General features: G+C 39.7%; 2 protein-coding genes across 2 annotated transcripts; one reads left to right on the top strand and one right to left on the bottom strand.

Annotated features, from left to right (window-relative positions):
- Positions 1-1,223: 1,223 nt before the first annotated feature.
- LOC311264940 (putative beta-lactamase-like 1) lies at positions 1,224-12,246 on the top strand (the record flags this gene model as incomplete). The annotated part of the gene is made up of 6 exons (XM_084366163.1): positions 1,224-1,329; positions 4,057-4,160; positions 4,252-4,409; positions 4,835-5,046; positions 8,509-8,614; positions 11,268-12,246. The coding sequence occupies 6 exons, from the start codon at positions 1,224-1,226 to the stop codon at positions 12,244-12,246; spliced, it is 1,665 nt and encodes a 554-aa protein (XP_084222289.1).
- A 5,026-nt stretch (positions 12,247-17,272) lies between these two features.
- trappc6b (trafficking protein particle complex subunit 6B) lies at positions 17,273-24,422 on the bottom strand. The gene is made up of 6 exons (XM_084365586.1): positions 24,143-24,422; positions 23,976-24,043; positions 21,836-21,953; positions 21,481-21,564; positions 19,198-19,291; positions 17,273-18,404 (listed from the first exon to the last, which is right to left on the bottom strand). The coding sequence occupies exons 1-6, from the start codon at positions 24,221-24,223 to the stop codon at positions 18,373-18,375; spliced, it is 477 nt and encodes a 158-aa protein (XP_084221712.1). The 5' UTR covers positions 24,224-24,422; the 3' UTR covers positions 17,273-18,372.

Here is a 24,422-nt window from a genome sequence, read left to right on the forward strand (position 1 = left end):
GTGTGTGTGTGTGTGTATATATGTATGTATGTATATGTGCGTGTGTATGTATGTATGTATGTATGTATGTATGTATGTATGTATGTATGTATGTATATATATATATATATATATATATATATATACACACACACACTATAGAGTAGATTTTTTTCAGATGCTTCTTCACATTCTAAAACAAGTCTCTTTCTACTTCAGATGTTTCAGGAGAAAGCTTCAACGCTGTTTTGCTTTCCATTGGCATACGGACGAGTAGATAGTGACTGAATGTTCAAACTGTTCCGTACAGAGATTTTTGAATTTTCTTAGAGGTGCAGAGCAAATGCAGGATCTTTGAATTTTGCTGTTCCGACTATAATTACTTTTGTGCTTTTGAAAAATTGTCCCCTTGCAGAACCGGTCCTGGCTCTGTGGTGCCTTTCTTTCAAATGCTCTTTAAAATGTAACATAAAATGCGTACTCCTTCCCTCTTCACACTACCATCCGACCAGTGCTTTTTCATACCTGGTAAATCTTCATTCATTCCATATGATACTTAATCATACCTTCTGATATGGTGATGAAGAGCATCAAGCAGTGGATGAGTGATGCATGTGTGGAATTAACCCCAAAGGATGTGAGATGATTTAATTGCTGAGGATGAGTGCTTAGCAGGTTTCCATTCTACAGCTCTCCTTACATTTGGCTCTGCAAGCTGAATCTCCCAGCAGATTATGATGTCATGATGGAGTGGGAATAGAAGCAGCTCTTCCTCTGGAGCCAGGGATCACAGTCAGGATTAAGTGCATCTAGGTAGTGGTCGGTAGCCAGTGAATACTCAGGAGCAGTAGGGCTGAGTTCATGCAGTCCTGCTGCCTTCTCCCCGGTGGACCTCGCAAGCAATTCAGTCGTGGATTTTTCCTGCCTAAAGAAGAATGACACAAAGAAGATGAGAGAAATCTGAGGCTTGTTCTCCCTCCTTTGGTAAGGTAAGTGATTTGTCCTGCAGCTGCTGGTTATAAAAGTAATGTTCATGACGGTTGTTACCTTTTCTGGCAACCCCATTTTTTTTTGCATGTCAGTAGAAGAATAAATAAAAATGTCTTTGTCAAATGGCATGAAAAACATGCCTGTGATGCCGTGTCCTTCATGTTGAGGTGCACTCATTCTTTAGCACTTTTTACAAACATTGATATGATTTTTTTCTAGACTGTGCCTGCTGCCCATAACAACCAGTAAGCAAGATGAAGGTGAAATGGACCATGCTTGGTATGGTTGTCTTCTTTCTGCTCTCTGTGGTCATGACCTGCTGCTTTATATGGCAGTATAGGATGCCAAAGCTGAAGACAGGTAAGGTTTATCTAGCCAAAACATAGTTACATCCTCAGAACACCCACATGTAGACTTTTTTAGACATACAGCATGATTTTCCAACCTGGAACTACTTTTGGACCTAGTCTGTCCTTAGCCCCATTGGTGTAATTGCTCGTTTACAGGACCTGCAGCAGGATTACACAAAGCTGGAAATAGTAGCAGCAGGATTACCAGCCCTGTTTGAACAGACTTTAACTCCTGCTGAGAGATGGGAGGAGGAGGGAGGGTGGAGCTGAGCAGTGCTGGATTTCCCTGGAAAAAATGGTCACTGCAGTCACTGCCTTTAATAGCTCATGCTTTATGTGATATAAATCTGAATTTCGCTTAGAGACAGCTCAATATTAAGGTTGCACTGTGCAGAAGGATCAATGAGGAACATAATAAAGCTTCATAACCTTGTAGCCCTGGGAAAATGAAAGCAAGCTGATATATTTACAGCGCTAAGTAATGAACTGCACAACATGATTGTGTCATGGCTAGACAATCTATTACCACTACTACTGGTACTTAGATGAGGTTTTATCATCTTAATTGTTTCTATTGTCATACTAAACGACTGAATAGGTCAATTGCCAGTGACTCTCAAAACAACATACTGTATGTCACCGTCCCCAAAACAACAGGACTGTTGCAGCGTACCAGCGAGGCAGACAGGACATTCTTTGGTCAGGTTTAGGCAAGAAAACAACTTGTTTCGGTTTAGGAAAACATTGTAGTTTTGGATAAAAATAACTATGTTACTTATGTAACTTCTTTCATGAACGTACGTATTTTAAGTTACTATATGTATGTGACACAACTTGAATACGTTAAACTAAGTGTGAAACTAAGTCCTGTACTTGTTTAACCTAACTGTCCACTAGACCTCTGTGTTTTTTGTCACTCTTTATACTATATCTCCTGACTTCCTACTTTGCTGCCGTAATAATTGCTATGGCCACGACAGGTCATCGCCAAACAAGAAACATGAATATGGATGATAATAAGCTGCTTTCACATTTGACCTACATGGTTGTTTTTCTACTGATACTCACAAAAACGGTAGATTAATGATTAGTCAAATAAACTATTATTGAATAGTGAAGCTGCTCCGTAGTCTGGGGGTATGGCAGTGGATACCTCTATCTTTTGTCAGATGGCAGCAGGGTGAACAGACTGTGGCTGGGTGGGTGTTGTCTTTTAGTATCTTTGGGCTCTGTGCAGACATCTCACTCCACTGATATCACTGATGCTCTGTAGATGGTACCAGTGATGTTCTGTATGGAGCCTTCCTGTCCTGGGCCTTGTACGAACCATGCCAGTTTGTGATGTTTCCATTCAAGACACTTTCTGTTGCTCTTCTGTAAAAGTTGAGAAGAACTTGGTTCCATTGCTGATTTCCTCCTGATATGAGCTCAGATATTCAGACCCATGGTAGTGGTGTTATCTGCGAACTACAACTACAACTGTCTTAAGATAAGCCTATATTTGATAATGCACTGATTTAGTCATAATGTAATAATATATGAGCATACATACCAGTGACAGGCCTACCAGAGTTAGATGTCTGTCATCACAATTAAGCAACCATCCAACTGGACAGACTTTTAGGAGCAAACTAGTTGTTACCTGTTACTTTAGGCCTAAGGGTAAGTGAAAACTGTAATGGCACTCAGTAGAGCGCATACCTCTGCCAAGGACCAACAGTCACACATGTACTCACTCATAAATATTATTTTTGGTGTAATCCTGCTGACAAACCAACCAATCAACAAATGAGTAAACGGACACAAGTGAAAAACACAACCTCCTTGCTGGAGGTAAAATATTAGCCATTTTCTTTACATTGTGAACTGGATATGGGGAACAATATGCCAAACTGTCAAATAGTCATTGTTCTCACCCGATCACATGGGATGTCCAATTTAGGGACAGTATCTACAGTGGAGAGATGAACAAGTGTGCTCTAGACTATCAAGAATTAAAGTTAGCAAGTTTTGTTCAGACAACAGAAAGACATTTCAAATACAAGATTCTTGTCCTTTTTGTAGACGTCATTTCAATGAAAATCAGCTTAACTCTTTAATTATTCAACATTGTTAAAAGCGGTAAGTCATAAACATTTAAGAGTGTTGTCCATTGCCCGCACAAGTAGTGAAATAATGCACACTTCAACAACTCCAAGCTGTCAAATTTACAGAACATGATTTTTGAGTCTCATTCCCAACCCGTCAAAAACAGCTGCATTGGGATTGTAGGACGGGTTGACTGCCATCCAAAAAAAACGTCAGTTTTTGACAAGTTGGGACTGAGATTCAAAAATAGACTTTTCTTGTAAATAGCACCTTTAACTGCTTCTGAAACTACAACCTTTGTCCAAAGACCACATTACAAGGCATGTTATGTCATTTCTGACTGAGCTACAATTTCTGCTTCTTCAAGTTTCCATGCTAAGCTCGGCTACACAGGTCTATTTCTGTATGGATGCACATTAGTACTTTTCATTGATCTTCTGATCTATCTGCAAGATTGACAATATACAGTGGGGTCAAAATCTTTCACATGTTTAGTTCAGACACATTTGGTCATTTTCTGCAACATCAGATTACATCCAGTTGAAGAAGTCACACCCTTATTGTGCATTTCTGGTTGTACAACTAGGGCTTCTATTCTATGATGACTGCTTGTTTAATACATGATGATGCCTTTTCCCTCTTTCCACAGAAGTGGCTGTAAAAAAAGCAACAGTAGAAGAGATGTGCCCTCAATACCCTGAGCCTGTGCCCCTCAAACATCCCATCACATCGCTGAGGGCAGCCTTAGAAAAGGTGAATCTCTTCAACAAATTTTTCTAGTTCATATTAAAGTGAAGATTTTGGATATAGCAATTGTCGGTCTTACTGAAGTTTCTCTTCACAGATAGATGTACTCCTTAGGTCGAGCGTTCACACCACCAAGTTGCCAGCCATATCAGCCATCGTGGTTTTAAATGACTCTGTTCTATGGAATGGAAACTTTGGAAAGAAGAACATAAGTGACCCCTCCTCATCTGCACCCAATGAGTACACAGTGTACAGGTGAGATTTTCAGTCAGTGTTTGGAACAAGTGAGGAACATAGAATTATGATTAAGATCAACATAAAATATGACTGAGATATGACAAAAAGGGAAGTGCTGATTCGTCTACATGCCAGATACTTTTATAATATTATCAGCTCCATCTAAACAATAATCATTACCACACGTAAGCTTCTGTCTAATTCTTCTATTCGACATTGCATTTAATCTGAGGCTTAGTGTCAGAATTAGGGGTTAGGATTAGACCATCATTGTATTAGATAAGATACATATGGGACCCGTGATCAGTGAGACTGAACCACTCACTAAATTAAGTGCTTAAATTTGATCTGTGCAGCAGCACTGGGAATGCTATGTATTATTAAACCAAGATACATTTATTTAATCAAATGTGTTGCATTCACTTTAATCACTTTGATCGCAGAATTGCGAGCCTCTCGAAGATCTTCCCCACACTGATGCTTTACAAGCTGTGGGAGAATGGCCTGGTGGACTCTCTGGACGACCCTCTGGAGAAGTACGCAGAAAACTTCACCATCAAGAACCCACTGGGGAAAAGTGGGGGGGCATCAGTCAAGACCCTCAGCCGCCGCTCTCCTGCACTCACCCTGCGCCGGATGGCTAGCCAGCTTTCTGGTAACCTCTAAATCTGTTTTAATGAAATGGCAGCCATCTTTCATTAACCTACATCAGAGCAACAGACATCCAACATGACATGAGGAGCAGAAGCTTCATATATACGTAAACACAAATTATACTTTGATTCTGGGTTTTTGGAGCGTTGCATGTCCACAGGAATTAAAACAGCACAATCACGTGATCGAGCATGGAAGTAAAAGTAGAGGCAGAGGATGTGTGTCAGGAGTGTGTCAGCAGCAGCCGCTGAACAAATGACACTGATTTGGACGTGTTACCACCACAGCTTCCATAATAATTCATTGATATATTTAGCTTCTTGAGGGTTGATGTCCTTAGTTGGAAGGAAATTGTTCAGTTTTCAGTTTGGTGTTGAATAGGGATGATTGGGCTTTGATCTGTCCTGAGAGGCTTAATCCTCTGAACACACACACAAGTAAGATGTAAACAATGATGCTCACATCACAGCAGCTTGTCTATGCATGTACAATGGTAAAATACATTATTGTGTGTCCACCACATACACATACAAAGGCAGGGACAGTAAACACATTTGATTACAATGAAATCCAAAATTCGCAAAACACAGGCTGGAAAAAGAGATAAGACATGAATCAACACAAAGACTGAACATTACATGCTTCCCAAAGCTGGTATTTATTGGAGCAGAGTTTATATAAGATTGCGTCAGATTGTGATTGTAACGGGTGCTTCCTAATTTTTGCCCGCCTTATACTCAGTAACACTAACACTGGTGCCATTGCTTTGGCTGTCTGCTTTATGAAAGGCATCCAAATGGGAACAATGTAAACAATGCGTTTAAATTGTATTAAACTCTGGCCTACAGTATATGAAATCGTGAAACCAACAGAAACCGTATTTTCTAATTTGGTAACCCTGCCTGCAAACGGCAGATAAAAGTAATATCTCCATGGGTAAAGATAAGCACTTAAAGAGATTCACTACTTACTTCCACTTCGAAGGTTCATTTTCCACTTTACAACACAGGGTTGTACAACGAAATCTAAGTTGTAGTCCCTTTATGCTACACACACACACACACACACACACACACACACACACACACAGATATGGCGTGGAGTGTTGAGGATGAGTTCAGAAATGAGTTGAGGTAGGAAGCTGCTCTGTAGTCTGGTGGTATGGCAGCAGGGTGAACACACTGTCAGTAGAATTTAGTCGGTGAGCCCACACAAAACAAAAACAGCAAGAACCTCAACTCACATACAGTGACCATCTTATCTATTTAATTCATATCTTTGTAAAAAGGAAAACACAATGTTGATCTATGCTGTTATATTGTCTAACTGGTGGTTTCACTTCCTATCTCTTTATATCACAGTCAAACAGCTCAGCAGCAGTTTGGTCAAAAAGTAGGTCTAGACTCTTTCATAATTCCCTTTAAGGACACGTCTCTACCACCCACAACAGCACCTTAGCTAACACAGACTCACATAAACACAGAGCGGAGCTATAATTACACTGAGCTGTGTCCAGAGATGGAAGCTAATCAGCTCAGTGCTCCCAGAATGAAAAGAAGGGATTAACAGAGGGGAAGCCCTGACAGTAGGAGTCAATCCGCACACAGACTCAAACCATGGCACAGGATTTTTAAATGTTGCACGCTAACACTTACTAACAAGCAACAGAAGTAATGGACAAATGGAATTTTTTTTGATGTGATGATGGCACTCGAGGAAAAGTCAGGGGATCACTAGGACTGAAAGTCTCCAATGTTTTAATCTGAACCAACTGACTGACTGAGCAACGCTGGCAGTCCTAGAGCCGCTGCCAGCATGGCTACAAAGTCTTTAAGTGGATTTACCCCAACCATTTTCTGTAACAGAATACTGAGTCAGCTGATTTAAATTCTGACCTGTAGAACAACAAATGTTTGATATAACTGAAAAACATTAGCTTTGTTACTGATCATGACCAGTAAGTCAGCAAATCAGTGCCATTCAAATACTGACAGAAACTCTGTGCCACATTGCATAGCCTGCATAGTATATCCACTGAGCTTTTGAATGAGGCACTTCCGGCTGCACCCATAGAGCAGCCTTTTATGAAAGTTGTGTTGACCTTACTATTAGCTTAAGCTTCTTAACAGTCTTGTTCAGAGGTCAAACCTTTCTGGTTGTTTGAAAAGAGTGCAGGGATTGCATGCACTGTTATAATACATATTAACAGAATAAAGAGTCATGTTGAAGGTGAATTCTGATGTGTTAAATCCTGGGGAGAACCTGAGTGAATGTTTCATACTTACCAAACTTTTTGGAATTTGTCCAGAAGATCACATCAGCTGGGAGAACGGCTGCAATGGCTTCGTTTCTGTAATATACACTAAGAATAATAACTTAAGCCTGTCAGTGGCAAAAACAAGCACTTTGAGTGGATGTAACTTGGACAGTCGGAATTGCCCCAAAAGATTACATTGCCGCAATTACATCCGTGTTGCGGCTGCCAGCTGAGGTGATCTACTGGAACGATTCCAAAACAAAAGAAAAAAATGAATGAATGGATAAAGTCAGATGTCATATGTGCTGTTTCTTGGGTGAGGGTAGGCCTGGGCAATATAACTCAAAGGTCTATCACAATAGTGTAGTTTCATATCGGCCACATCCATAATTATTGATCATTTTTAATGACCTGTCCTTTTTTTTTTAATCATTTTAGAAGACCAGGTGACAAACACAAATAAAATCACACAAATAAATAAAAAAAAGTGTCTCTGGGCTTTGGTACCAGTGACCAGGACTTCAGTTTTGTCCTGATTAAGCTGTAGAAAAGTGTTAGTCATCCATAGCTTGATATCTAAAATACAGTTAAATAAGAAGTCTATTGGTCCTGAGTCATCCAGAGACATATTATAAAGGGATATGATAGGCTCTTTATAAACCAGGACATATCGCTATGTGCTTTCAAGGTCATTTGCATAGTATCGTTTCGGTGTCTCATGCAGGGGGAGCTTATCGAAAGAAGGGAGGGGGAAATTCGCAGCCAGTCCATCATTGAGAAGACTGGCTATTTCTGTACAGTTATTATGGTTAATCTTAAAGCTTGTCACTGGATCAGATTCCCATAACATTACTAACGAACACTGATAACTTAAGCTTTTTCGGCAAAGTTACTTTTTCTGAGCATCTGAATCTGAATCTTACTAAAACAAAGTTTTCTTTGTTTTATTATCGTCAAATTAACAGTTATTAATCTTACACGGCCAAAAATAAATTTTTACTTCATGTCCCCTGCAAATAAGAAAAAACGTATTACAAATACATTGCATCTTTCTATCACCTGTCCAAAACAAATACAAATGATGAGCTAGATCAACATCTTTAGAAACAAGGTAGTGGTGCTCATGCGTTCATCTAAAAAGGCTGATGAACAGCCACAGATTTATTCACCATATTTACTCATTAAGGTCTTCTAATATTTTGACAGGATTACCCAGAAGATTAAGATCCACAAATCTCCTCTGGAGTGGAGATACAAAGGCAGCCCTTAATTTGCTACAAGATGATGTCCTGGTGGCGGATCCAGGCACCAAGTAAGACTCTGTTTCCTTCCTGTGTTGCTCTATTTTTAACTGTGAGGACTGTGAGCCCTGAGGGGCAAGTAAACAAACAAACAAACAATCAATTCTGGTGATCCATTTTCGAAATCTGATCTAAATTGTCTTCTCTCCTGTGTTAATGAGTTAGGAGGAGGTGAAGACTTTCTTGCCAGAATAATGTTAATTTTATTTTTATTTTTTTTACTTTTCACTTCCCACCTCTCTTCCATAGTAAAAGGACACCAAATTGCATTAATTGATTGACCTCCTGCACAGTGCCACTCAGCCCACTGTGCTCATATTATGAAAAATGAATGGATAGTATATATTCAATAGGGCTGGATATTAGCAAGGACTTCATGATATGATGATATCATGATACATTGTGATATTATGCATATTGCGATATATTGCAATATCCCACATAGTTCACAGAAAATGTAAATACTGAGCTGAAATACAAGTTGATGTGTACGTTCTGGGTAGTCTTAATACATCGCATCACTTTATATTGATAATTCAGCAGACACATTGAATCAAAACAATTTAATTCAACATTTCCTGTCCAATTTATTGCAATGGTATTGGCAAATTTGCACAGTTGCACACTGTGTTACCCAACACACTGATGAAGCTGGCATAACAATGTAAGTGCACTCTTGCACTTTAACTGGACACAATGAAACAGTGGACACACTGAAACAGTGGACACACTGACACAGTGGACACACTGAAACAGTGGACACACTGAAACAGTGGACTGAAATTGAAAAGGATACGTGGAAATAAAGTGCACAAAGTATTCTTACTGTGTCCCTGAACACACTGTAAAGATTACAAAAAAATAAAGTGCTTGTATTCATTTCTTGTGTCACTGTCTGAACAGTGAACACAGTGAACTGAAACGTAGACCAATGAAAATAAGTGCATATGCACAAGTACTTCTTATTGTCACTATGGGGTTAACCATATGCCTGAAGTCGGTGTTTTCAACTACACTATAAGGACACAAATCATTACAAGGAAAGTGCAAAATCAACTTAGAGGCAGAGCAGAACAGCTGGGTATGTTATTTAGCATGGCTAAATGCTCCAAAGGGAACGCAACAGACATTTCTCTGTGTAGCATGATGTTTCACTTGTGCTCACTCTGGTTGGTTTTGTGCCCCAGTTTAAAACACAGTAATGATCTGCCTCATCCTGGTTCTTTACTGTTATTTTTAATCCATCAATGAGGACAAACGATCACTAGTAGGACCAGCATGCTGGTAGCATAACAACATAGCAGCTTCGCCTTTGGGCAAACTGATCAGCGGGGGTCCCCAACACATCACACACATGGGTGACAGCCCCACACTACCTGCAGCATTTTACCACCGGATTTCATGTGAATATACCAAGGACGTTTAATTATTTCGGAATGTACCCTATTTTGTAAGCCGTGTCGGCCATGCACCTTCCTGCTTCTCTGACTGACTCATTCACTCTGCCGGAAATGGCACCCGGCAATTCGAGGCAACTACATGTACTGAGACGTCTACAGGAGCGGAGGTTGTCGGCTATTCACAGCCCGTTTAAAACATGAATCATTTCTTTCAAAATATCGATTTTTAGAACTGGAAATTGGCGCAGTATATTGTGAAAATAAATATTGAAATATATATCGCCTTTTTGATTTTTTAGAACAGCCCTAACAGCCCAATACAAGAGTATTTTTACCTCACAAGAAAAGGTTTTCAAATTATAATTAAAAACATTTTTTTTGGCTAAAAACTACAGAAGCCCTAAAGGGCCATGCATTCATACATTTTATTTCCTCCGTTTTCCCATGATAACGAGTTAATTTCATTTGTTTTCTCAAGATCTTGAGTTATTTTCTGGAAATAACAACTGCCATTTTCCCGAGATAACGAGATAATTTTCTCGAGATAACAAAACTTTGTTTTCCCGAGATAACGATATAATTAATTATAATTAATTATTTAATTATTAATTAAAACGATATAGTTAATTATAATTAACTACATAGCTGGTCAGCTATGTAGTTAATGACGACATCAGGCTCATTTAGATTGCGCCGCCGATATAGCCTTGCTAACCGTCTTTTTAGATTACGCACACTAATGTGTATATTATCTGTAATAGCAAGGCATAATGTTATTTTTTTGACTGAAAAGATATGTGACGTGGTGATCGATATGCTCCTGCTCCTCTGACATTGCTACACTGAATGATGTTTCCTGCAATGATTTGATATACTACACTATCGTTTCGTTATCTCAAGATCTCGAGAAAATTATCCCGTTATCTTGGTAAAACGGCAGTTGTTATTTCGAGATAATAACTCGAGATCTCGAGAAAACAAATGAAATTTCCTCTTTATCGCAGGAAAATGGAGGAAATAAAATGTATGAATGCATGGCCCATTAGGGCCTCTGTAAAAAACATCTGCTGGGCTTGATTAAACCTTATGGTGGGCCAATTTTGGCCCGCAGTCTCAACCTTGGCCAGCCCTGCTTTAGACAGTCCATGTATTCCAATGGTCTGAAGGGAAAGAGGGCGCTGATGTCTTTTGACAGAACTTTTGGTATTTTGTATCCAGAGGGCACTTGCTAACATCTGTGACATAATTCTCTCATTTCTTTCAGATGCCACTACAGCAATGTTGCTTTTTCCTTATTGGCCAACATCTTGGCACAGAAGGTGACTGGCTCAGACTTTGAGAGCTGGGTGTCTGACAACATTCTTCAGCGGCTCAGCATGGAGGACACTGGTTTCGACTTAACTCCTGCCATTCAGAAGCAGATGGCTGTCGGTGTGTACAGCAATGGTCAGCCTGCTCCCCTTTACGACCTCGGCTGGTACCGACCTGCAGGCCAGATGTATTCCACAGCAGCTGACATGGCCAAGCTCATGATGGCTCTTTTGGGTGGCTACGGCTGGACTCTGCTCCGCCAGGACACCCTCAACACCATGCTGACCCCAGTTTTCCGATGCCACAGCAGCTACTTCGCCAACTCCACCGGCACACCCTGGGAGATCAACCACAAGTTTGGCTATGATGTAGTGAGGAAGGACGGGGACCTGGACGGTTACGCAGCCACCCTCGCCCTGGTGCCAAGGCTCAAACTGGGACTGGTCATCCTGATGGCTGGGGTTCGTCCTGCAGACCAAGACCTTGTGAGCCAGGCCTACAGCTATCTTATCCCTGCAGTAGAGAATGCTTTCAGGGATGCTAAACGAACTCTTAGACCACCGCTCAACCCGACTCCTTATGTGGGCTTTTTCACTTACAGGAATATGACTTTCTATGAGATTAAGGTGGACTCAGATGGGGTGCTGGTCATGCAGCAGTTTGGACCACAGGTGGACACAAATGTGCCATCCAAGTACCGAACTATTCGACTGGATTACCTGCAGGACAGGGTGTTCAGGGTGGTTTTTGAGAGCCCGTACCCCTGCAAGCTGAAGGTTAACAGTGCTTCAGTCTCACTAGAGGCACAGGACAGACAGCTTTTCAACTTTTTCCCCTTTAACAAGAAAGGTGTGTCGCCAGGGTTTGATTCCCCAGGACTCAACACTTACAGGGTGACAAGGATAGCTGGCAGACCATACTTTACTTCATAAAGACAGGAATTCAATGTAACTGGGGTGTTGTGTCAAGGACATTATATTATATTCTTATAATATTGTTATTCCATACCAATTGTACCATTTAGCCATGTCCAAATCACCAAACGAATCAAGTCATCCTCCTGCTAAATAACTAGCACAAGCAAAGCAAAAAAGATATCATTGTAAAGGTTACTGTATAAATGTTTGCTATGTCGTGACAATGTGTTAGTATTCCTCCTCAACCTTTAAGTGCCTACAGTGTGACCTAGAAAGAGGAAAATTATGATTGACTGACTGAATTCCACCAGGGAAGTGTGTAAACATGTTGTCTGTGCACAATAAAAAGCAATAAAGTCGCAGAATCATTTGCTAAACAAATTTCAAATTCTATAATATGCATTTAAGTGTTTATTAGGCATTAAATAAGTGTTTATTAAGCTCTGCTTATTGGTAGACATACAGTTAACACTGAGGTGACCAGAGGACATCCATTTAACAACCCAGCAATACATAACACTCATATAAACATGCACGGAAGAAAACATCAGGAAACACCAATCAATATAATAATCAAAAACAAGTTAAATCAACTCAATGTCATTCTTCATCTTATAACAACAGGTGCTCTGATACTGCACTTGGGCTTAGTGCTTTGAGCTACAATGTTACATCCACATGCTGACAATTTGTACTTTGTTCAAAGTGATAAATGGCAAATGTTGGCTTGCTAACATGCTAATATCATGGTAAATAGGGAAAACTTTACCTGATAAACAATATACATTGCCATGTGAGCATTTTGGCATGCTGATGTTAGCAATTAGCACTTCTGTCCCTAGAGCTGCTAGTGTGTGTGTATGTAGAGCCGAGGTCCTGGCATTTAATATGGTATATATGGTGGAGTAAAACACTGTAGAGACCGCTCCTCGTCTGTGCTCTGAAGTTCAGCAGGCTTTTGTCTCGCTGCCTTCAGCTTTTTCTGAAACAAAGTTTGTTGCCTTGCAGGAACAGCTACATAATGAGAGTCAAGAATATCCTCCATTGTTTCAGTTTTTGAGTTTGTGTTGCATTGAGAATGATCATCCAAATAAGAATCCTGCAAATTCCACTGGTTGCATGTGAGTTGCAGAACGGCTCAACTGCGGTTCTGCTTCGTGGTCCCGCGTCCGTCAACACCCACCGGCTGCGTTTTAAGTGCGGTAATTACAGAATCAGGTGCAATCGCAATTGTACATGTATGTGTTATAAACACGACAAACAGACAAAAGGTTAGTGTTCCTAACCAAAGGAGTAGAAGAAGGGTGGACTTGGTTGAATAAAACTGCAACGGAAATGGAATGAACTGAATTAACCGAATGTTTTAATGTTGTTTCAGTGTCTGACTTCCTGTCTCGATCGATCTGCTCTGTGCTGAATTCGGCTGAATTGATGCACCGTGCTCCGGCTTATCAACACTTCTTGGTTGTTCTTTAAGGCAGTTGAAGAGGCAAATGGAGGTGTTCCTGAGCAGGCTACATACTGAAGGATCTGTGCATCTTAAATAAAACTGAGTACCTGCTACCAATTTTGAGGGAAGGCTGCATTTTCCAGGATTTAAATGGTGAAAAATGAAAGCACAAATCATAGGGATATAATAGGCAAGACAGGTACAGAAGAAGGCTACACCAAGGAGTCAAAAGCATCATCACGGCAGTGGCGCCTCGAGAAATTTTTCATAGGGGTGGCACACCAAAACCACTGCATTTCAGGAATTCTATTGCGCTGTTTTAGTATATAGGCAGTTGAAAACAATGGCAAAGAGTTAAGGAATTGTCTACTGATATACTTTGGTTTCTTATTTTACATTTAATGTTACTAATTATCTGATGTGAATAGACTAATACTGGTGCAGTTAACATTTTTGAGTTCCACAACAATCCTGTTTTAATGTGTTATGTATCTGTATATAAATGTGTTAGGCGATTCATTGTTTTTCAAATAGACTAGTTGTCCTTTTTTCAAAGAACACCAAGTCTCTCCTGTAGTGGAGTAAACACATTATTATGCCTACTCCTGATCACTCCTGCACAACTGATCTCTTTAGATTCCCCCAAAACCAAGAGGGAGCCACATCAGTAAAAATTGGGGGCGACTGATGTTTCTGCACAATTGTTGTAGAAGATACACTGTTCCAACTATCATGCAGCTATGACCAAAATCTTAAATGAGATCTACATCCTTCATGTAAAGTGAAAAGATCACGAAGTTTATCCATTGTTTGAGAGGTCTGAACTACTGGATGTGAACGATATGCTGTTCTCATTGCCAGTGAAAGAATGTAACTCAGTACAACTACTTAAGTTAAATTCTGAGATACTGCTATACTTCAGTATTCCAATCTTCTGCTACTTTATACTTCCACTCCACTAAATTTGAAAGCAAATATTTTACTTTTCTCCTATTACTTACTTTATTGATGACTTTAGATACTAGTTACTTTGCAGATTGCATGCTCCATCAGAGCCCAGGTAGCGTATTTAAATCAGTTTATTTTATCAACAATCAAATAAAACAAACGAAAAATGATGAATATCAGATCTGACAATCGACCAGGCTGCTAGTCGATCAACACCTAGTTACAGCATACAGGCCAACATACATGTAAATATGATTTACTACTTCTGAGAGGACTAAGTAAGTACATTATTGCTAGAACTACTTTTGGTACTTGTATTCAATATCAGATAAGACTTTTACTTAAGTACTATTAGTAGGGGTGACTTTCATTTATTTTTTAATTCATTTATGTATTGATATTTTTACTTCTGATCAAGTAATTTTGGATAGGCTACTTTATACAACACTGCTCATTAGGTAAAGGATGACCTAAAGAAGATTTAGGATTGCTTTCTTTAAGGACAACTGAGACTTCTCCAGCAGTAGCTACGGTAGATGGACCTGGAGTTGCGATTAGTGGAAAGCAGTTGGTTTTCCAGAACTTGGGAGACGTAAATTCATCTCGCTTCAAGAGGACCTGGTCTTCTCGTTGGTGGTTGGCTTGTTATTTATGTCTGGCTGTTTTAGCCGGGGTGCTAAAGTTAGCTGAAGCAGAGGCACTAACAGCGGGGCAAGGCCAGTCCTCTTTGATGATCTTGAAGGTTTGCAACAACAAAAACTGTAAAAGTACTTGACCTCAATGATCGACCTATCATCCACTTCAAGATGAGACATGAGGAGCAGGGAGATGGTGAGTAAAGAAACAATAACCAGAAACACCCTATAGCTTTTATACCAGGCCTTAATTACCTTGACAAGTACTTTAATAAATTAAAAGAGGTTCATAGCAGCGATACCAGAGCTAGGGTAACTAGACGATCCAAGACTCATTGAATCACAACAATGAAAATTATTAAAGTTGCACTAATCAAATTTGATTAATTAAACTGTTTGCAACTATCGCCAACTCAGCAGCAACCCTCTTCAAAGCATTTTAGTGTCTTTCATTTCATTGTTTTGCAACAGGCAACTATATTGTTTTGGTTGAGTATCCACATTGACTTTATCCTAGGGCCATAAAATCTCTTACTGTATCTTTAGTTGGTTGACTATGTCAGACATGCTCTCACCTACTTCAAATACTACCGTGTGGTTTAGCTGAGGGGTTGCAGCTGAATAGAGCTTACAGAAGGACTCATCCGTAATGATTGTTATTTAGTTGATATCAACACTACATATATTTGTAGTGTGTTGAAATTATTAATAATATAAACAGACATGTATCATATCAGCATGTTTATGTAATCTATTTTTTAAATGAGTTGACAAAAACAAATTTTCATACTTTGATGAGTTTCTTGTTTTTTTTATTCAAAAAAATTAACCACAGCAGGAAGCTGAACTGTCTGTCTGACTGTGAGGCAACCAGAGCTCGATGTCACACATGAATATATAGCAACTGATTAAAACTGAAGCCCAGATTGACACAAACAACTTAAAAACAACAAAATCATTTTACAATATTGCACAGTTTGGACATTACCATGCTTTAACAGGACTGCAGCCCATAGTTATACAAACAGACAGACAGATAACATAGAGTTAGATACTTTATATCAGTGCTACAGTTTCTTTTTCCTATGGGGGGCACTGTGATCACAGGCTTCAGTCATTCATTTATTAAATCACATTTTGCATGTCTGAGGACAGTAGCCCTTCAAGTGAACTCCCTTTGACATATGAAACTTTTTCTCTTACACTAAGTTGTTTTGTTTTTTAACATTCATTTGTTAATGAATGGAGTTGTATTGTCTAACCTGCTCAGCTGGTCAACATGTCATCATTTTCATGTTTTTATTTATTTGTGCTCTATATGTTGTTATTTAGTTTCTTTTCATGAATTGGTTGAACATAAAAGCATTAAGCTCTAAAGATCATAGAATAACTAGTAAGGCAGGAACAACACTTCTAAGTTATGATAAATCAATATATTTAGTAATGTTCACATTCTGCGCATCAAGTCATATTGACATGGTGCAGTTCACCACCAGAAGGTGCCAAAGCACTTGCATAATGGGAATACTCATTCCCACATTCATTTCCTCAAAAGATATTTTAAATAAACTGGTGCTGTGCCAGTTCAAAATGTACCTGGTCAGAACTGACCAATTGATTGTCCTCTGTATTCCTGCCTGCAGTGTTCTTGAGAACTGCACATCCAAATGACTTCTCAATCATAAGATTAACATTAAAACTCATATTTGATGCCTTCATATGCCAGCATCTTTGACAGAGGACAAACCCCCACCCTCACTCCACATGGATCTCGGTATAACATAGTGTTGTTGAGTGGGAGTAACAACTAATTGATCAATTATTCTTAAGACATTTTTTTGCAAACTGTCATTATAATGTTTTATTCAGTCATCTAATCATCCTGTTATTTCCACATCACTGCTGTGTTATGATATTAATCCTAACAAAAGACCCTCAGTGTCAGATATCTGTCGTGGAAAATACTGGACCTCAAATTCAAAAGAATTTATGTCACAGAAACCCTTGAAACCCTGGAGTTTCAGTAGTTTTATTTAAGTTCTTGACTTTAAAATTTGAAATGGTTATGACATGGATTTATTTAATACTGGAGTAATATGCTGGTAAAATGATCAGCAAATGTATTTATGCATCAGTGTGTGGTCAGAGAAAATAACTGAAACAATGTACAGATCTGTAATGTTAGTCCAGACATCTTCTAACTCATACATGGTTTTAAAGTACACAGAAAATATAAAACTGCCAAATCACCCCGTTAGATAACAGAAGGTCTAACGTTACATTATCACAACAGCAGCTGTGCAGAAAATATTTGAAAAGTGATGGGGACGATGACGAAACATTTAGAAAATGAATTTCAAGTGCCTTCTGCTGTTCAGCATATTGATAATCCTGATAAATATTACACTTGCGTGAGGATGAAAAGTAAACTGGACAGAGATGTCTTGCTGTCTCTGCCGTCTTTAACAAAGCGCTCCAAGATGTTTTGCTTCAAGTGTTCGTGCATAGTAGCTGGTACTGGTGTGATCAGCCACTTCCAGACTGCAGAGCTTACAGAGAACCACATTGTTGGGTCTCTGTCTAAAAAACACTTCACATGATCTTGGATAAGACTGTTTAGCTGCAGTCTGTTCCCCAGAGAGTCTCTGCTTTGACGGAGGCGACGTTCCATTATTGTAATTAGTGACATCCCAAATGTAGTCACCAACAGTTGTTGAATTTTTTCATTTTTGTTTCTTGAGAACCTCTCATCAAATCTACTTCACACTGTACACTACACTTCCTTGGGTCCTTAGCAGTACACCAAAACAGTGTGAAGTAGGTCAGATGAATGGTGTCTGGAAAGTGTTGGTCCACTTGATGATAATGACAATGTGTCACCAGGAAACACACTTCCTCTACAGGCTGTTATCAGAAAATGCAGCTCTGGGTGTTGGAAGCCTAAACTAAACTTTTGACACTTATCACTGCAATCTCCAAAGTGTAGAAACAAGTTGACTGATTTTTGTTTGACTAATACAAATGGCTGGGATTTTGCTTTCACGACAAAAACTCAAGGATATATGGATGCAAAACAGAGTGCAAAGTGAGGCTGGCCTCTGCTAGTTGCTACACTTTCTGGATCATGACCTGGAATTTACCTGTGGAGGGAGAAAGAGAAGAAAGCATTTGTTAGTCCAACTTTTATTCAAAAAAATCAACCAAACATATATTTTCCTCTGCTTCAATGCATTTCTAATGATTTTTCCACCCCATGGTGTCTCTCTTAACACAGCAGTCAACAAATACATCACTAACTTCAGTCTAAATAATGACCACAGAGTAAAGCAACAGCTATCTGACACAGGCTTGAACAGCTGCTGACAATGTTTTAATAAAATAGCATTTGCCAGGAGGATTCATTGAAGAGCAGTACCGTTTCACTGCCTTGTTCATTGTAATATCTGTAGCTAAAGACCCAAACACAGAATGTACAGTCTGCTTCCTGTTTACAACGGCACGCGCATGCCTTGTGCACGTGAATGGTCATGTGATATGTGTTTTCAGGTGTGATAGTATGGATGGAGATTATTTCTGAAAGGGTGCTAAAACGCTAGTCTGCATGGAAGATGCCTGTTTTCAGAAATGACTGTGAAGGTGTGGACTAGGCCTTAATATCAGCCTGGGGTTTGTTGGAACCTTGAACAAGGTGGTAAAAAATAACTACCAGGTACTATCCACACCTATTAACAATGACATACCAAAAAAAGTCGCGTTAAGGTGAGCTGTACCATAACATTGAAACAAAACTTCAATTTGTCAATGATGACAGAAAGATGTAGTTGAAAGTTCTTGACAGAAAGTCGGTAGAAGTATTGAGATTTGTTTGTCATTCCAAGATCACGATTAAACTCTGAGCATGACTGGATGTTAGATGAGTGATGCGTGTCTTACATGCAGGCATGATGGACACCTCAGCAGTCACAATACTCTTCACTCCCAGGTTGGACAGAGCTCCTCTCACCAGACCACATGAGAAGGTCAAATACTGCAAAGAGACAGTCATTTGTGTCAAATGAAGAGTAAAGATGTCCTAACACAGTCCACAGGATCAAGCCTGACAGAAGCAGCTATCATCTATGTAAATCCTGATTAATGTATGTTTGCTCTGCTTACAGAAACACCGGGACACCACCGAGACTGAATAAACTGCAGGGAGCACAAAATACAGCAGCCTGTGGTATCAGTGAATCAGATGAAGTGCAACTCCCTCTGAACCTGTTATTTCATGTTGAAGATGAAGAGACAGGTTGTCTTCATCCTGTTTAAACCTTCCAGACACATCTACTTTACACTGACTGTCGTCTACATTACACCAAATGCTACAAGACACTGCACAGTTTTACAGAAAGCTCCACAGAAGTCTGTCTTCTTTTAGAACCACTCAGTGGCTTACTATTAACTGAATATGTGCACTGTGATATTCTGATTGTGAAATCCCCATTTAATAACCCAGAATGTGATTATGGTGTCTTTCGAACACTGGAAACTATTTTTAAGCTAAAGGTTTCAGGGAAAATTGAAATGACACTCAGGAATGATTAGCTTTGTGTGTGTATAAAAGATCATGAAAAAAAGACGTTGCTAATAAATAAAGAAAGTTGTTTACGGTCCTGTGGTGAACACAGGACCGTAAACAACAATCAGGCTGAAGCATTTGAACTCAATGGTGAATCAAATAAAATCTAAAACTTGAGAGTGACACACTTGAGTTTAATCTGTTATCTGTTTCCACTCGTACAGTATGAGTGATGTTGTCATGTGTCAGATCAGGCAGATCCGCTGCAGCGCCCACTCAATAACTGATATCCACTAAGGCGGCATCACGGCTGTTCTCGTGTGTCCTCACTCAATGCTCCTCGGAGCACAAATAAAACCTTTGGAACAGCATGCAAGATGGCGGACAAGAACGATTTCTGGTTCAAGCAATTATTGAGGAGTGAGGAAACGACAAACAAGGGAAATGGGATGTACTCCATGATATTTCTTGAGATGGTTAGTGTCACATAAAAAAACGCTGCAAACCTAGTTATATCATTCAGATATCGACAGTCGTCATCAAAAGTTTACATACACTCTGAAGAAAATGTATATTAGGTCAGTCTCAAGTTCCAGTGATTTCTATAGCTCTCACTTTTCTGTGATGGAATGAGTGGAACACAAACTACTTTGTCACAAAGTAAGCATGGCACAGTTGTGTCACTGCCACCATCAGGAAGAAAACACAAACTATCACCTGCTGCTGAGAGAAAACTGGTCAGGATGGTCAAGAGTCAACCAAAAACCACCAAAAAGGAAGTCTGCAATGAATTAGAAGCTGCTGGAAGACAGGTGTCAGTGTCCACAGTCAAGTGTGTTTTACATCAACATGAGCTGAGAGGCTGCCATGTTAGAAAGAAGCTCTTGATCCAGACACAGCACCTTAAAGCTGGACTGAAGTTTGCTGCTGATCACATGGACAAAGAAAGAACCTTCTGGAGGAAACTCTGTGGTCACATGAAACAAAAACTGAGTTGTTTGAGCACAATGAGCAGCAATATGTCTGGAGGAGAGAAGGTGAGGCCTTTAACCCCAACAACACCAGACCTACTGTCAAGCATGGTGCTGGTAGTATTACCATATCTGAATTACTGTGTGGAAGTTTGGGGCAACACTTAGAAAAGCAACTTGAAACCACTGTGCATACTTCAAAAGAGAGCAAACAGGATAGTACATAATTTGGGGTGTAGGGATCAGACGAACACACTGTTTCTAAAGTCACATGTATTGAAATTTATAGATCTGTTCAAATGTTTAAACTGCAATAATCTTGTTTAAAGAAAGAGATAATTTACTTCTGAGCAATGTTAAAAAAATGTTTTGTGACAAGGAGGGGAGGAAATTTAATTTTAAAAAACAATGTGTTCGTATAACTAAGAAGAGTCTGTTCAGTAGTTTGTGTTCACTCATTCATCACAGAAACATGAGAGCTGTAGAAATAATTGGAACTCAGGACTTCCATGATATACATGGTCTTTACAAGTGGATGTAAACTTTTGACCAAGACTGTAAATATGAGTTTGGAGCTGTGTTGAGCCCAGCTGCCTCATAAAAAGAAATATTATTAGGGACGCAAGACAGTCTTATAGAACAGATCACTACAGAGTCCTCCAGTCTATTGAAATCAAGGCAGAGCACCTTTGGGGCTTGGTCCAGATACTGTTTCCCAGCTGACAGCTGACCCAGTAATCGGAACTTGTTGTCCTGGAGAACGTAGATGCCCTGAAACACATGACAATAGCACTGAAAGAGATCAACACAGCACACAGCAGTAAGGCTGCTTACACGAGACTAGGCAAGAATAAAAACACTAATAATATTTACACACCATAGATACTGAGTGTTTTACCTCTTTTAAAACAAAATCTAAATTTCAGTTTGTCAGGGCTGTGCCTGTAGAGCACTGCAGGCTGACAGTGCATCCTGATCACATGTTATGTTAATGGGAACCTGCTGTGTGAATGACAGTCACTGACAGAGAGCTCAGTGTTACCTGGTGATTGGTTCGAAGGTTGTCAATTTGCTTTTTGAACACACATGTCCAGAAGTCCTTACAGATGAACTTCATGATGTCCAGCTCGTCTTTGAACCGTATTGTGTCCTTTGTCAGTCTAGAGGGAGGAAACACCTGTTCAAAGCTCATAAGCTTGGCACAGCTGGTCACTGTAATTTTAAATACAAGTTCCTCAAACACGAGGAACCAGTGCATTTGCTGAGGACTATTTTCAGGGGTGGACTGATCAACATTTGATACTCTCTTAAGTGTTTGTGGCAGTGGGATGGTGTATGTGGAATTGAGTCAAAATGAACTACAGTGTATAGGTTAAGTAAGGGATAATGCCCAGTGATGTGGAGGCCTGAAACGCCGGATGCCCAGATCCGGTTGCCTGTGTGAAGTCCATTAAATCATGATTATGGACCCCTCAAGGGGCATGATTCCGTTTATACCATGGTCACTTGCCAAATAAAGAAAACATTTAGTCAATTTGTGTATATTTTCGTGTGTTTTGCGATCAAATTGTAATGTTTTTCAAAAAACAGAATCTCCATTTCCCTGGCAACACCTGAGAGTTTGACTCTGAAACAGTCATAACAATCCCATAGGATTCTTATGTAATGGAAACTTTGTTCACTACTCCAGTAAACAGGACGGACCTTAGATACGATTTGGCAATGGGAAATAAACTAGTCCGCTCAGCTCATTGAACCATTCATCTCAGCTACTAGGCAGATAGCTAACGTCAAAGATATACATACAGCAAAATTAATGACCAATTGTGTGAATCAAATGTTCTTTGAAGCATGGCTTCTTAACTTCTTCTGAGTGATTATGATTGCTAATGGCTAGAGACTTTTCTGGGTCCATTTTATGAAGGCTTGTTTGACACACCAACTAGACTCAGCCACAAACACTACAGTGGAAAGTCTAAAGATTGAAATTAAATAACATTGCAACAAACTGTAAATATAATTACACTGCATGTTAAAAAACAAAGCTAGCTAACCAGCCATGTCACTGTCCTCAAATAAAAAGAAAAATTCACAAACAAAAGACTGGCCGGCTGCCGGCTGCAGCCTGAAGTAGTGAGTTAAACAGTGAACCGGGCGTGGGAGGATCTCTTGATACAGTCAGCTCAGGGGACAGTGTAGCAGCTGTAGTGGGGCGTAAACGCACATAAAGTCAGTTTACCAAGCTTTTTAAAATCGAACAGGGTTACTACTCACCTATTTATGAGTTACTCATTACTTGTTATGGACAGGTCAGCCAGCAGACACTTAGGTTACTCACTTTTTAATTTACTGCAGCCCTTATTGTTGGCTTCTTGTTGCAGTTTGTGTGTTACAAGCACCACCCTGTGGTGTTCAGAGGATGATGCACTGAAGGACTCAACTTCATGTTGTAAATAAGATTTTTCTTTTTTAATCAATTTAGTAATTCTTTAATCAATTTATTGAGGTGTCTGCAGCCAGCTGATGCCGATGTCGCTCATTTTAGATAAAGTTTGTAGCGCATTCATTTAGAACAGCAAACAGGCAATTTGACCGGAACTATTTGAGAATCTTCGGAGGTGTCCATTTATCAGAAGTTAACTCACACCTTCCAGCCAATCAGAATCAAGTATTCACCCAGACCATGGTATAATGATAATGAAGGAACATGTCACCCAGTGCAACAAGGTGGCTCAGTGATGTGTTTTTGGATAACAGTGGAGCTCGCTGGCACACGAAGAAGATATATCAGGCTGTCATTATAGCCTTATCCTTGTAGACTATTACAAATAATACTGTGAGAAATATGTTCTTATTCTGACATTACTTATGTTGCATTGTGCCTAATGCATTACAAACGTGGATACTGTACCTGTCTAATTGCTCAAAAGTGTTCCCTTTAAAATGTGATAATAAATGAAAAAAAAAAGTATAATTGTACAATTTATAAATAAAATTACATCAAATAATGAAACTATGTGTCTGCTCACCTTTTCTCGTGTCTATGGAGGTCCAAGGCATTACTAGACTATTTCAAGCATAAAGAGCCAGTAGCTGGTTGAACCTGACCAGTGGATGTGATATGTGTTTTACAGACTGACTCCAGGCTCAGTTTGACATGTTAGCTGCAGTTAGCTTGTTACCTCTCTATTAGCCCTTGGCCGACTCTGAAACCCATGTTCTCCAGTTTGGTGATATTTCTCCCATTCTCCTGAATAGATAACAGAGAGCAGACACAGTTAATGGTCACTTACAGTTCAGGTTACTGAGCTGCAGAGGAGAACACTTGGACTAACTGTGTGTTTCTTACCGTCTCTCCGTGTTCAGCTGACTTGTAAACGTACTGTATCACTTCATTATGTAAAAACTGGAAAGAAGCTTCGTCTGCCATTCTTCTTCTCTACAGCCGCGGCTCTGACAGCAGCAGCTCTGGTCACTACGGCACCTGGTTCACCGTGTCATTTACACCGGGACCGACATCATTACAGACACACACTGACAGCTCAAACACACAAGTACAACAACTTCATTCCACAAACACAAAACAAACGCTTTCTGCTACTTCCTTGTTGTCTTGTGTACCGGCCATA

Source organism: Pagrus pagrus (assembly GCF_965226575.1).
Source record: "Pagrus pagrus genome assembly, chromosome: 11".
NCBI lineage: Eukaryota > Metazoa > Chordata > Actinopteri > Spariformes > Sparidae > Pagrus > Pagrus pagrus.